General features: G+C 34.7%; 2 protein-coding genes across 2 annotated transcripts; one reads left to right on the top strand and one right to left on the bottom strand.

Moving 5' to 3' along the window:
• The first annotated feature begins 602 nt into the window (after positions 1-602).
• LOC136219284 (phosphatidylinositol/phosphatidylcholine transfer protein SFH9-like) lies at positions 603-5926 on the top strand. Its single transcript, XM_066006636.1, has 11 exons — positions 603-809; positions 912-940; positions 1712-1795; positions 1911-1964; positions 2777-2854; positions 3089-3142; positions 3468-3527; positions 3616-3711; positions 4548-4649; positions 4753-4833; positions 5329-5926. The coding sequence occupies exons 1-11, from the start codon at positions 761-763 to the stop codon at positions 5647-5649; spliced, it is 1008 nt and encodes a 335-aa protein (XP_065862708.1). The 5' UTR covers positions 603-760; the 3' UTR covers positions 5650-5926.
• Positions 5927-6212: 286 nt separating this feature from the next.
• On the bottom strand, positions 6213-12805 carry LOC136219283 (uncharacterized). Its single transcript, XM_066006635.1, has 5 exons — positions 12029-12805; positions 8082-8167; positions 7688-7993; positions 7455-7538; positions 6213-6875 (listed from the first exon to the last, which is right to left on the bottom strand). Exons 1-5 carry the CDS (start codon positions 12416-12418, stop codon positions 6425-6427), a joined length of 1317 nt encoding a protein of 438 aa, XP_065862707.1. The 5' UTR covers positions 12419-12805; the 3' UTR covers positions 6213-6424.

Here is a 12805-nt window from a genome sequence, read left to right as displayed (position 1 = left end):
TTCAGATAAATAATTGTGGTTTACTTTTTGTCAAAACGATGATTGAGGTTTCACACTTTTAAGAAAACAATGACCTTTTGGATTAATGCTATTAAAACCACCTTTAACGATCTGAAAATGAAAATTTTAAAGAATTAAAGTTGTTCATATCATATTTGCTATAGAACTACATTTTCGATTTTCAAAAATCATCTTTTTTGAAACTTTCTCTCTCTAAACATTAACTTTCTCTCTCTTTACCAAACATTATCTAAATAATCTCAAAATAAAAAAGTTGAAGAATTAAAGTTGCTTAGAATATTAGCAGTTCTTACAATATGTCATTTTTGAAGTCGTCAGTTGTGATTTTAATAGTATCAATCGAAAAAGTCTTTATTTTGCTAAAATTGAAAACTTCAGTTATTATTTAAAATAAATAAATTACAGTCTTTTATCTAAAAATTAGTGAATTCAGATGGGATTATTTAAAATTTAGCCTATTTAAAATCCAAATATCATTAGAAAAGATAGAAAAAAAAAAGATAATTGTTTACCTTTCCTTTTTCTTTTTTCTCTTTCCATAGTAAATATTCATTTAAAATCAGAACAAGCCTAGATTTTAAGAAACTCTCTTTCTCTCTCACTCTCTCACATCTCCCTCGCTATAAATTTGCTCACTTCAATCCATGAAGCGCACAGAGAGGAGACTAAAACGGACGTAATCCACCCTTTCCAGCAGAAGTGTAAGGTTATTGCTTTTTCAAGAAGAAGAGAATTGGGTATGGCTAATCAAGAAGCCATCAAGCAGTTCCATTTCTTAATAGACCAAAGTCAGCTAACAAAACCAGCTCTTATATTTTTTTAATTTTCTACTTTTTTTTTTCTATTACTGATAACGATCTTTGCTTTTTGTTTGTTGTCTATTGGAACAGTGGATGAGCAATTAAAAGATACATTTCAGGTTAGTGCATGAATTCTTACATTGATCTGTATTTTTAGATGAAATAGTAATAAAGAATCAAAATGGAAAACTAACAGTGGCTGGAAAAGAAAATAGATTTGGGAATTGAGATTGTGATTGTGATCATCTGAGCTTTTGTTCCCAAATTACAGATTTTTTTTTTTTATTTTATTTTATTTGTGGGGAGGGACTGTGGAGATGGGATTTGATTTCAGTTTGACATGTTTGCCATTTTCTGCATTCTTTCAAAGTGCAATATTTTTTTATTGCTGAACTTCCACAATTGTTTCAGTCTGGTAGTTGATGATGCTAGGATAAAACATAGACGACCTTTTTTTTTTTTTTAACGCGGCTTAATACATAAGGACCTCTATACTTGCTCTACTGGCCTCTAAACTTGCTTAAACTGAATTATTGGCCCTTTAAAGTGGTTTATATAATCTATTAGCATCAGAAACTTGTCAAATCTATTTTTGTTCTTCCACCTGGGGTTAGGAGGCTAACTATACATTTTAAGCATGGCTAATAAGACATCTACAAAGTTTAAGTTTAGAAGGACAAGTACTGGGGAAATGACAAAATCAAATGCATTTTTTACTGCGATGAATTAAATGGATAAAACATTTAACTTTTGATGAATATTATTCTAAATCTTCTGTGTTATTGCACATAAGATTTGAGTTTTACTAATGTGTTAATTAAATGTCCTCAATGTGGATTGTAATTTAGTGTGCAAACACATTAACTTAAACTTGTTTCCATGATCTCCAGAATATGCATCAGGGTTACCCAAATGAAACATTGGTGCGATTCCTTAAAGCAAGAGAATGGAATGTTATTAAGGCTCATAAAATGGTTAGGTCCATCAAACTTCTTATGTTATCTTTGTTGTCTATCCCTATAAATTTTCAGTTTGTTTTCTTTATTTTAGCTCCTGTTTTTTCTCCCTCTCATGTGGCCTTGTTTTCAGTTGGTCGATTGTTTGGAATGGAGGATACAAAATGAGATTGATAACATATTGGCAGTAAGCACTCTTTTATCTATGTTTTACCGTTTAGAATTTGTGCAACTTATTTCACCTGTTTGATTCCTGCTTATTACTTGAAAGTCTCAACATGAATTTCTTGAATTCTCTATGTACAATGGATTTCTATGATGGAGATAAGGCATGCTCATTTCTGAATTAATGCAATATAATTAGTTTTAACCTTTCAAAGAAGGTGACTGCAAGGCACAACATTACACATACCAAAGGAAGCACAAAAAAAAATTCTAGATAACTTGCTAGTTTGCGTTCATTCGTTTATGCAAGATGGTACTCTTATTGTGAATAAGAACAAAAAAACTGAATGATGGAAAAATGTCTACTATCCCTTTTCAATAATATATAAATACTCCTCAAGAGTTTTCTTTTTTCAAATAGACCAGCAAGTCATGCAATGTCTTAGTTTATTTCTTGAGAATTAACTTATAGAATGTTTGATGGGATTGAAACCACACAAATACAGTTATTCTAATGGACGAAAAACTCTAGATATACTAGGAAAGTTGTGAATATCTGTTGATACTTAAAATAACCATGCCTAGTCTCTTTTCTCTGTAATCTATGCAGTGGCTTAATACCAGAGTAGCAGTTGATTGGATGTCTTAGTGCATTAAATGCTTTGATTCGGAAAGAAATCCATTCACACCATTGTTTGTCCAATATATGCATCATATAGATAAAGTCATATGTATCGTGCTGGTAATTTATGATGGTCAATCAGTGCCTTTGAAAATAAACTTGTATTCTTTCTATCCGTAACAATTGTTATTGATGTGGCTATTTGTTCACAGAAACCAATTATTCCCAGTGACCTATATAGAGCAATCCGGGATTCTCAGCTTGTAGGATTATCAGGTTACTCTAGAGAGGTAAGCTCAAGTATTTCAAAGTCTAACCTGTTCTTCAATGTTGTTGTAACCTGCTGGTTTGTGTGAGTAAGGCCGATGATAGGAAGTGTTTTTTCGCCTACTATCACTTTGAAATTTTGTCCCTCAGGAACTTTTTCACTGAGGATTCTTCTTATCATCATAACTGGAAGAGGGGCCTCCAGTGCGACAATTTAATCCAAAATCTAACATTTCCATTTGTGTTGAATCTTCTAGGGTCTCCCTGTCATTGCCATTGGTGCTGGGTTAAGCGTATTTGATAAGGCATCTGTAAGTATTTTATGCCATACCGATATATTCATTATACTTAACTTTTCTGCTCAAAATTTGAATAGATAGCCTTGAGGATGAATTTTACTTATTACTATGAAAGGATTAGGAAAATTTACTAGACGGTTGGTCACAGTTTTTCCTCAGTTTTTCGTCTTTCTGTTTTTGTCTGTGTGGGCATGGATTACAGAGAGAAACCATCACATTGTTGTGGAAAGTGTAAAAAGAAGACTTGGAGAGCACAAGGACATGCTGATCCTTCTTTTCTGTTTCCTTTAAACATTATCTATCTATAATCTCTAATTTTCATTGTACTTTTTTTTAGGTGCATTACTACGTACAATCACATATTCAAATGAATGAATATAGAGATCGTGTAATGCTGGTGAGTAGTTCACTGCCATTGTTAATAATTTTTATGCTTTATTGTATAATAAACTGACCTTTTCTTAAATGTTTATTTTGGATGTTAGCCTTCAGCAACTAAGAAGTATGGACGGCATATCAGTACCTGTCTCAAAGTTTTAGATATGACTGGCTTAAAGCTTTCGGCATTGAATCAAATAAAGGTATTTTTTGCGTGAATAACCATCTAAGTTGTTAATAATTTCATACAGTGAAGCTGCGTCTGAGTAAGCGATCAATTAATCCTTTACAAGATATTACCAAGTTCACTCATACTGAAAGAGAATTGTTTGTCAGTGATGTATTTATAATCCTAATAGAGCTTCTTCTTTCTTCTTGCCCCCAAAATTCTTCTTGTTTTGTTCCCTTCAAAGGTCAAACTGGCCAGGTAATGGTATGAAGGTTCATGATGCGAATATCTATTTTTAAACAAAATATAGGCTTCTTGGGTGTAGCTAATCCGTAAGCTCATATTCTACTGTACTGGATATCCTGTGGAACAAAATTGTTATGCAATGATTCCAACATAAGTTATCCACTGATTCTGCTCTTTTATTAATTAAACATCAGCTACTCGTGGATTTTTCCAGCTTTTTGAGAACGTTTCCTGGAGTTTGTGGATTTTGTTTTAATATCTTTCATGATTTCCCTGATAAAACTTCGCATCGAACAACTGATTATTCTTATCAGTATATAAATATCATGTTTCACTCAGGCTTGCACCAGAAGCTGCGAGTTGGTTATCTTGGGAAGTATGCATGTCTAAACTTTGTTTTCTTCTCTTTCCTTTCTTTTGTGAGTGGGGGTTTAGGATATGGGGATAACATCTGCAAGTTTAGAGTTACTTTTCTTCAACTAGATGCATTTGAATATCCATGAAGTGTTATTTCAATTATTTGTTTATCTGATAAGGAAAAGTGAATGCAATGTCTGGTATTGTTTCAGACCATAGAAGTAGCTATAAAGCTTCGTTGTTTTGATTTGTGATGTTCTGTTACAGCTATTGACTACCGTATCTGCAGTAGATGACTTAAACTATCCAGAGAAGACAGAGACATACTATATTGTGAATGCTCCATATATATTTTCAGCATGTTGGAAGGTTTGCACTTGTTTCTCATGCGAAAAGCATTATCAGTACTCCTCTAGTGAAATGCTTTACATGCCTTATGAAAAGCTGAAGACTCTGTAAAATATGTTGGTAGGTCGTAAAGCCTCTTTTACAAGAAAGAACAAGGAGGAAAATTCAAGTGTTGCAAGGATGTGGAAGAGATGAGCTATTGAAGGCAAGGCAACTTTATTTTCTAGACTGTCCTAAAAATACAAGTATTTTGGTTTTATATCTAAACGCACCTTTCTTTTGCACTAAAATATCTTCAAGTATCCTCAAATTGAAGTTACTAAGCAAAAAAGTACTTGCGGTAAGCAAGTCATTCGTACTAGATTTAATAATTAGCTAATTCATCTTTGTAATTCACCTTAGTCAAACCAATAAGGTACGGTTTTGCATAATCAGTTTTTCTCTCCTAGAGTTAAGATTTTTTTGTAGTCAGTAGTAATTATAGTATCATTCTGGAAGTCCTAGAGCATCCTTGATTTTGTATCATTCTCATCCGACTAATGCCATGCTGAAGGTTATCCTTCTTCTCATGATGTCGTTAAAGTGAAACTGTTTTCATTTTTATTCACATCTTATATATTTCATCTATATAAGAGTGTTAACTGGATCTTATCCAAGTGATTGGAGGTTTTAACCAAGCGGAATTCTCATTTCCTTGCAGATTATGGATTATTCATCCCTTCCGCATTTTTGTAGAAAAGAAGGCTCTGGCTCATCCCGCCATGTTGGAAATGGAACTTCCCATAATTGTTTCTCCTTGAATCATGACTTCCATCAACAGCTATATAATTATATTAAGCAACAAGCTGCTCTCGCGGAATCAATTTCGCCTATCAAGCAGGGGTCAGTCCATGTAGATCTCCCTGAGCCAGACCCAGAAGATGCTAAGATCGCCAAAACGATTGAATCTGAATTGCACAAGTTTGGGGATTTAAATGGACTCTCTCACTCAATGAATGGGGTTAAAGTTAATGGCCACTGAAAATTTAGAAAACAAGTAGAAATAATTTCTGATACCACACCAGATTTGAACTCTTGATGGCTTAGTAATATCTGACTGCTTTGGAGGCAAGTCTTTCTACCAGTTACAGAAGATATCCATGCTTTCCTGGCATCAGCTCGATGCCGGCTTTGCCGGATAAGTTAATATTTTGTAGGATAATGTATTAACCACTTTGAGGTGGATGATCATAACAATGCCATTGTATGACTCGTTCTGATTCTAGTGCTAATAAATTCCATTCTCTGTTGTCTCTGAAGTTACTACCAGTATCTGTTTTCTAATGTGTTACTAATGTACATATTATAAATTGCTTTCACCTAGCTCTTGTTAAGCAACATAAGCCTTCTAAGGTCTTGTGCAATGTTCAATAGAGAGGAAATTAAACCCTTCTCTCTAGATTGAAACTATAGTATTCCTTGTGCAATCTTTCCATCTAAATTTCCCCATTTTTCTAGGTTGGAATTATTTTTCTTTTTCTTATAAATTTTATCCATCCCTTCATAAGTTGATTATTTGTGTACCACTAGTGAAACAAACAAAGGTTCAAGAGAAAATAAGTTTGATTATATTACTATATGCACAATTTCAATCTTTAAGTTCCAATAACATAAAGAAGAAATTAATTCAGGCATAATCTTACACACGGGGTGGAGGATTTTGCCTGATGCCCCTACCCCTTTTGACAGCCTATCTTACTACAAGTGCATTCAAGGACAAATAATACTGCAACACTCAGACATTGGATATGAAACTTTCATCTCAACTGTTTGTAGCAGTTATAGGCAACAGCAACTGACACAGCAGCACAAACAACAGCAAGAGCTGCATATGTATCTTCCCGTTCCCAACTCTCCAACCATGTTGGCATAGCACAAACCCGACGAGTAGTCGATCCTTTCCAGCTGTTAGTTCGGGATGGCAATCTCTTGCTGCTTTTCTTCTTATCTGGTGACACCTTTGCACCATTCTCATAGGCATCTACAGTCTCTAGTTGTAACACAGGGTTTTGGCAGCAGGAAGATTTCCCATTTTGTTGGCAACATCCGTTAATTTCTAATTTAGATGATACCGCTGCAGTAGTTGCTTGGTTCATATTTCTCTGTGTCAAATCCTTAGTGTTCTTTGCTACATCGGTCTCACCATTTAGCTGGAGCCGTAGTTCTTGAGCTTTGATCTGTTCATCTTCGGATAAACCCATCTGGCCCCTGGAACAACTCAATGTTTCATTAAGATGGAGCGAGCATATTTCAATAATCATTTATGTTGAATCAAGATGGATAAGTTTGAGAAAGCAAGAAAAAAATAGATTAAAGGAACCAAGAAAGCTTAGTTTATTACTAATTTCAGCAGTCACTAACATATCAACTTGTTTTAGTATAATCACTTGAAACAAAAACAAAGTCACAATCTAGCATTATGACCCAGTAAATTTTCTTACTTAGTGCTACAAAAAGAGAATAGATTCAGGTTTTTATACGCCATAGGACCTAATGACCAAGAGCATTCATATCTTTGTGGAAATTGCAGTTTAATTTTATCAATCAGTTCTGTAACTTTGTGTCAGTGTTAGCCGATTCCTAGAGAAACAAGCCAAATGTTAAGATAACTCAGAAATTTAAAGCATATTTTGAATTTTTGAACGATTTTTGCACACTAGTACCAGTTTTAGCAAATATTTAAATGACATTATCAATGACTGTTTTGAGGGTAGAGAAATGGGTTCCAAAAGAAAAACTAAAATCTACCTTGCAACCAGTTTAAAGTGTAAGAAATGTGACAATTACCTCCATAGCCAATCTACGATCTCCCCTTTTTCAATATGGTTCTCAAGTAATGCGAGTATATCTTCCGGAGTAACATATCCATACCTGTGAGATGCAGAGAATATTTTTGTCTTAAAAATGTCCAACTATCTCAGATTCATAGTATGATGCTGCAGCAACAGAAATGAAAAACAAAGGATAAAAGTAAAAGATAAAGTTATAGCATATGGAAAACTATAAGATCTGCCACTTACCAATGTCCTCTGATGACTCCATCAATACTTGATCCAAATATAATAACATTTCCTGCGTACTTATGGCCTCCAATATGAGAGCATGGACTAACTGATACTTTACCTTGAAGTCCATGTGATTCTATCTCCTCTTTGAATTTAGTAACTATAGCAGGTCCACAAACGCCACAGCGACGATCTCGAGATCCATGAGAACAAACAAAAACATAAGAACCCTTCAGTGCTTCTGGTGTTCCAGGCAGCCATTCCCCATCCTTCACAAGCACTTCCTCAACAAATGTGTCAACATCAAAATGCGTCAATCTCCTGCACCCTTTGCAGAAGTCAAAATCTTACAACCTTGAAAATATAAAATCAAGAAGAGTATCTAGAACACGAAGAGCCATCGATTGACCTGTATCTGACCATGTCTGGGAAAATTAACACATCTCCATTTGATGTCTCAGTTCCATCATGCCCCTCGCATATAGTTAACCGCGTCTGATGACAAATTTAGGGAAACCAAGAAGATTAACCAACATATTTTCTTATTTATAGAAGAGCAGAAACTAAGCAATTTGCTCCTACCATGAGCAAACCTACATATATAAATTTACTTCACATGCATGTATGCATGCAAAACACTTGCTTTCAGGTATCACAATGGGTCCCTCTACATTGAACTCAAGGAGTTGCCAAACCACAAATCATAACAGTTAGAAGATGCTGACAAAAACCATGCTCCATGTAAACAAATCAAGGTCATAAACCTCTTTTTTTTTTTTTTTTTGTTTCAGTGTAACACATTCATTGTTTCCATAATTTTCCTCTTGATTTCTGAAACAAGAAAATGACAACAGTACATAACACATAATGCCCATCTCATTATTCGTTGGTTATATTGCCTACTTACGTTTCTTCCATATCCTCTTAAAGTCTACATCATCAACCCACATGAGAATGCATTTTAACACAGGTCTGCAAATACACATGGGTCACATTTTATGCAAACAACAGGTACACAAAATGGACAGACATGCTTAATTGCAGCAAAAACTTATCCAGCTTGTATGCTATTTACATTCATAGAATAGCTCACTCATTAATTATTTTTCAAATGATGGAAAGAAAGCAAGTCATCTGTAAATCAATTTTTTCCATAAGTTTCTTGTGTGAATAAAAGACTCATTATGGAAAATTATATAATGCCCTCCACTCATCAAAACTGAAACAAGTATTTCTTTCTTGACAGCAGACATGATAAGCTGATTATGATAACTAACACATGAAAATGTCAAAATAACTTCTCATTATAGGTTATAATGTACCAAAAGGGAAAAAATAAAGGAATAGAAAATTCATTCAGATGATCAAAAGAATAACCAATGTCACATGCATATGACTCATAATTGTTTGTATTACATTGTTTGATCCAGGTAAAGTTGACAAAAACAAGATTTCGCACATGTCAAAGAAAAAATGAGAGATGTACAAAAGTATCCTTAATTTAACATTTTTCAACTTGAATCCTGCATGGCCTTAAGTCTGCCCCTCAAAGACAGCATATGCACCATAGACCACCTTAACCCTCACTCAAACTAAGGTTAGAGGTGGTGCCAAGAAACCTTGGCAACAAAAGTGTGATAAATATAAGCATGCTTGCCAACTATAGGCTGCTAGAAGACAAATATAAGGCTGCTATGTTTCCTTGATTTAAGAAGTGGTTTTGGGAATGTCTTGTATATGCATGTTTATTCCTTTTAAGTTAAATAGATTCTTGTAGTCTTTCAGATTACATGGTATCCCATGTATTTCTTTATATTTACATGGTATTTTACAAAAAGAAAACAGGTCATACCCAAGTTTCCACTTTCCAATTTTCCCATCCACTACTGAAAAACTTAGAGAAACCTATCTAGATAGATAGACCAGAAGTCTTCCCCTCAAAGACAGCATATGCACCATAGACCACCTCAACCCTTACTGAATTTAAGGTTAGAGGTGGTGCCAAGAAACCTTGACAACAAAAGAAAACAGGCCGTACCCATTGTAGCTCCAAGGGTTTCTCTCAATCCAAGCAAAGGGACTCATGTTTGGTCCCTATCCTAGATACAGGTTCATAAAGATTAACAAGGAAACATATTAGTATTTTTGGAATGTGATCATGAGGAAATAGAGTATTGTTCATATTGAGCATTTTGAAAGCCAAAAACAAGTGAATCATTGCACTATGAAAAGGTGATAGGAATATTTTTTGCAGTGGATGTGAAATAACAATGTTGAATTATCAAGCAGGAATATTGGGACTACTAGGACACAAATAGTTGGTCCTCATAGAGGATGCTGTAAATTTCTTGAACAGAAGGTATAAAGTTAAGTTAGGGTCGAGATTGAGGATGACAGTAAGGAATTAAGAGAAATCAAACAAATGGTGATGCTGTTAGGATCCCTTGTCTAGTTTGAGCATGACTGTTTTCTTTTCAAGCTATTTCTTCTTCTTTTAAATTTTATGTGATTATAAATGGTTGCAGGAGTTTTCTTTGACATCCTTAGAAAACATGCGCATACCTCACAAATAGGAATGCGATGAAATTCAATTTAAGTGAGAGTCAGATTACCATTTTATGTAGACTTTTTCAATTATGTTGCACATTCTAGGGGATTAAATAGATTTAAAACGACTATTACACTCATGCCAGATCATCATTGATAAACAGCACAACGGGTTTTGCAGCCACTTGCTAATGGATTTATGTGCAGGCACACACTTGCCATTAAAAAAACTACATGAATCGAGCTGCAAAAGCATGGAATCATAGAGTACTTTTTTGTACTTTCCCCAAAAAAACACATATATTCAAACAATGAAATGTAACATTATATATGCTGAAGTTAAACTCATTCTCCCCAGAATCACTTTTAAAGAACACAGGAGTTTAATTGATTTATTCTTAGAGACCTATCTATTTTAAGGGATATCTCCGTTGCTGAAAGGTGGCTGTAAGTAATACAAAACTCACATCAAAAGACTTAAAAATAGGAAGAGGGGTGTCAAATAGTGTAGGGGCCAAGCATTTCTGCCGCCTTTGATTGGTAAAGTAAAGCCTACAAGCCGATTTCTCCCAGCCTTCTTGTGTTTCATTTTTTTTTAACTCTAATATGATTATCAAGTGTGCTTTCCTACTACTTCCTAAACTTTTGAAGTCTAAATAAAGACTTTTAGCATTTTTAACTCTCTTTGACACTTCCATTCTACTATTGGCTATACCATAACAATTTTACTTGGAAATATTAGAGAATGAAATTGTACAATGATATGCAGCCTTTACATAACTTCATGGTCCAAGGTCACTCTAACATTGTTCTTATGCATATCACAGATCTTATCACAGACTCCAAAATTGATACTCTACAAAATATCATCTGCCTTTTCTTAAGCTCCTAATGTTACCGCACTTTAACTAATAGCCAGTGTTTGAAGATGCTGATTTTAACTAAGTCCCAAGATGATGTTAAAATTTCGAACAAATAGGTTAATTTAGGCAAATTCCAATAAAAGCAATTATACTATTTCCAAATTCTGGAGGTGTTGCTTTTTAAATCACAATCACTATGGATCAATGCCAAATTTCATTCAGCCCTAACCTAAATGTGAAAACCTAACTGACAACTTTTTTTACAATAAACACATGCATTCAAGAACAAAGCCAACATACAATACAGGAAAGTTCATTTTGGATCACAATGAGTAGTTTACACTTACTCTTAATCACCAAGAAAAAACAATCAATCATTAAGCTACTAAAACACATGCCAGTTTAACATGATGACCAGGCACCCAAAAACCAAAATTGGACAGATCCATTAATCACTACAGATAGGTAAAAACTCATATCAGACCTCAGTTTACTGTATTACCAAAACAGTACAGTTAATTAAAACAAAACCAACACAAATCAACAACTGCAAACTACAAAATCGTCCTAAAAGTTTAAATTATCCCACGTCAAGCAATCAAAAGACCACCAAGACCTTATTCTAGTTTTCCAACACTAAGATCTCCACATCAAATTGAAAATACAAACCACATTGACTTCAAAGTCACCCATAAACTGAACAAAACCACTGAACATCAAAAGAGATTACTTCAATGCACTAAATTACACTCATCCAGATGAAAACAGAAGTAAAAAAACTCAAAGTCCTCTTTCAAATTCGCCCAACGAAAACCAGCCACATGGAAATAATAGTTAAAATCACAGACACATTTCCCACTTCAAGTCAGTCAAAATAAAACAACCCACCTCAAAAGTCCAAGGAGAATTCTAAAAAATAAGAAGAAGAAGAAGAAGAAAAAGAAACCTCTTTTTTCATGTCACCCTTCCTAGCCAAGAGAGCAGCAGAAAGCAACCTAGGCAATCGATCAAACTCAGCAGCCTCGATCCTCGGTGGCCAGACAGAAGGGTTCTTATAACATAAGAAAACATGGCGCTCATAGAACTCGACAGTTCCAACCAATGAACTCTGCCTGAACTCAGGCCTAGAGAAGCCAAACTCGACATCACTACTGCTGGCACTTTCATTAAGAAAACCAGCATCATTTTGGAAGCTATTAGAGGCGCTGCCAAGGTGGGACCCAGATGGGTCTCCAGTGAGGAAACTATTGTCAAGGTGGTCAGAAACTGTGATTGGGGAAGACGACGATGATGGGTTATTTGTGTAAGAGAGTGGGTCGTCTCTATTGCTTGCCATTTTAGAAAAAGGAAGGGCCTTTATAAATGGGGAAGTAGAGGAATCGAAACTCAGGGTTTGAAAATAGAGTGAATGAAAGGCTTCTTCAGTTCCGGTAGTTTGGGAAGTGAAGTGAGGGTGAGTTCAAATTCAAAGGAGAGAAATTGGGAGTGAGGGTTTGAAGGAAAAGTTAAAAAGACTGCAGTTCCAGCGGAATTGGAGGAAGTGAGTGAGGTTGTGTTTTGTAGTTGGCTTTTTGTTATTTGGTATTTCTTCTGCAATGCTTGCTAATCCATTTCTTAACTTTTCTTATTAGTTATCCACATTGATCTTTGATATAGGCTTTTTAAAATATCATCAAAGTTGAAATCTTGACATATGTTTATGTAGCAGCCTTTGCAATAAAAT

Source organism: Euphorbia lathyris, chromosome 2 (assembly GCF_963576675.1).
Source record: "Euphorbia lathyris chromosome 2, ddEupLath1.1, whole genome shotgun sequence".
NCBI lineage: Eukaryota > Viridiplantae > Streptophyta > Magnoliopsida > Malpighiales > Euphorbiaceae > Euphorbia > Euphorbia lathyris.
The sequence above is the reverse complement of the archived record's forward strand: the minus strand, read 5'-3'. Positions and strand labels throughout refer to the sequence as shown.

Coding starts and splice junctions, on each gene's coding strand:
- LOC136219284 (XM_066006636.1), top strand. CDS start 761: ATGGCTAATCAAGAAGCCATCAAGCAGTTCCATTTCTTAATAGACCAA. Junction 3,143..3,467: donor GCGTATTTGATAAGGCATCT/GTAAGTATTTTA, acceptor ACTTTTTTTTAG/GTGCATTACTACGTACAATC. Junction 4,834..5,328: donor GAAGAGATGAGCTATTGAAG/GCAAGGCAACTT, acceptor ATTTCCTTGCAG/ATTATGGATTATTCATCCCT.
- LOC136219283 (XM_066006635.1), bottom strand. CDS start 12,418: ATGGCAAGCAATAGAGACGACCCACTCTCTTACACAAATAACCCATCA. Junction 7,994..8,081: donor CCAGACATGGTCAGATACAG/GTCAATCGATGG, acceptor CAAAGGGTGCAG/GAGATTGACGCATTTTGATG. Junction 7,539..7,687: donor GGAGTCATCAGAGGACATTG/GTAAGTGGCAGA, acceptor TGCATCTCACAG/GTATGGATATGTTACTCCGG.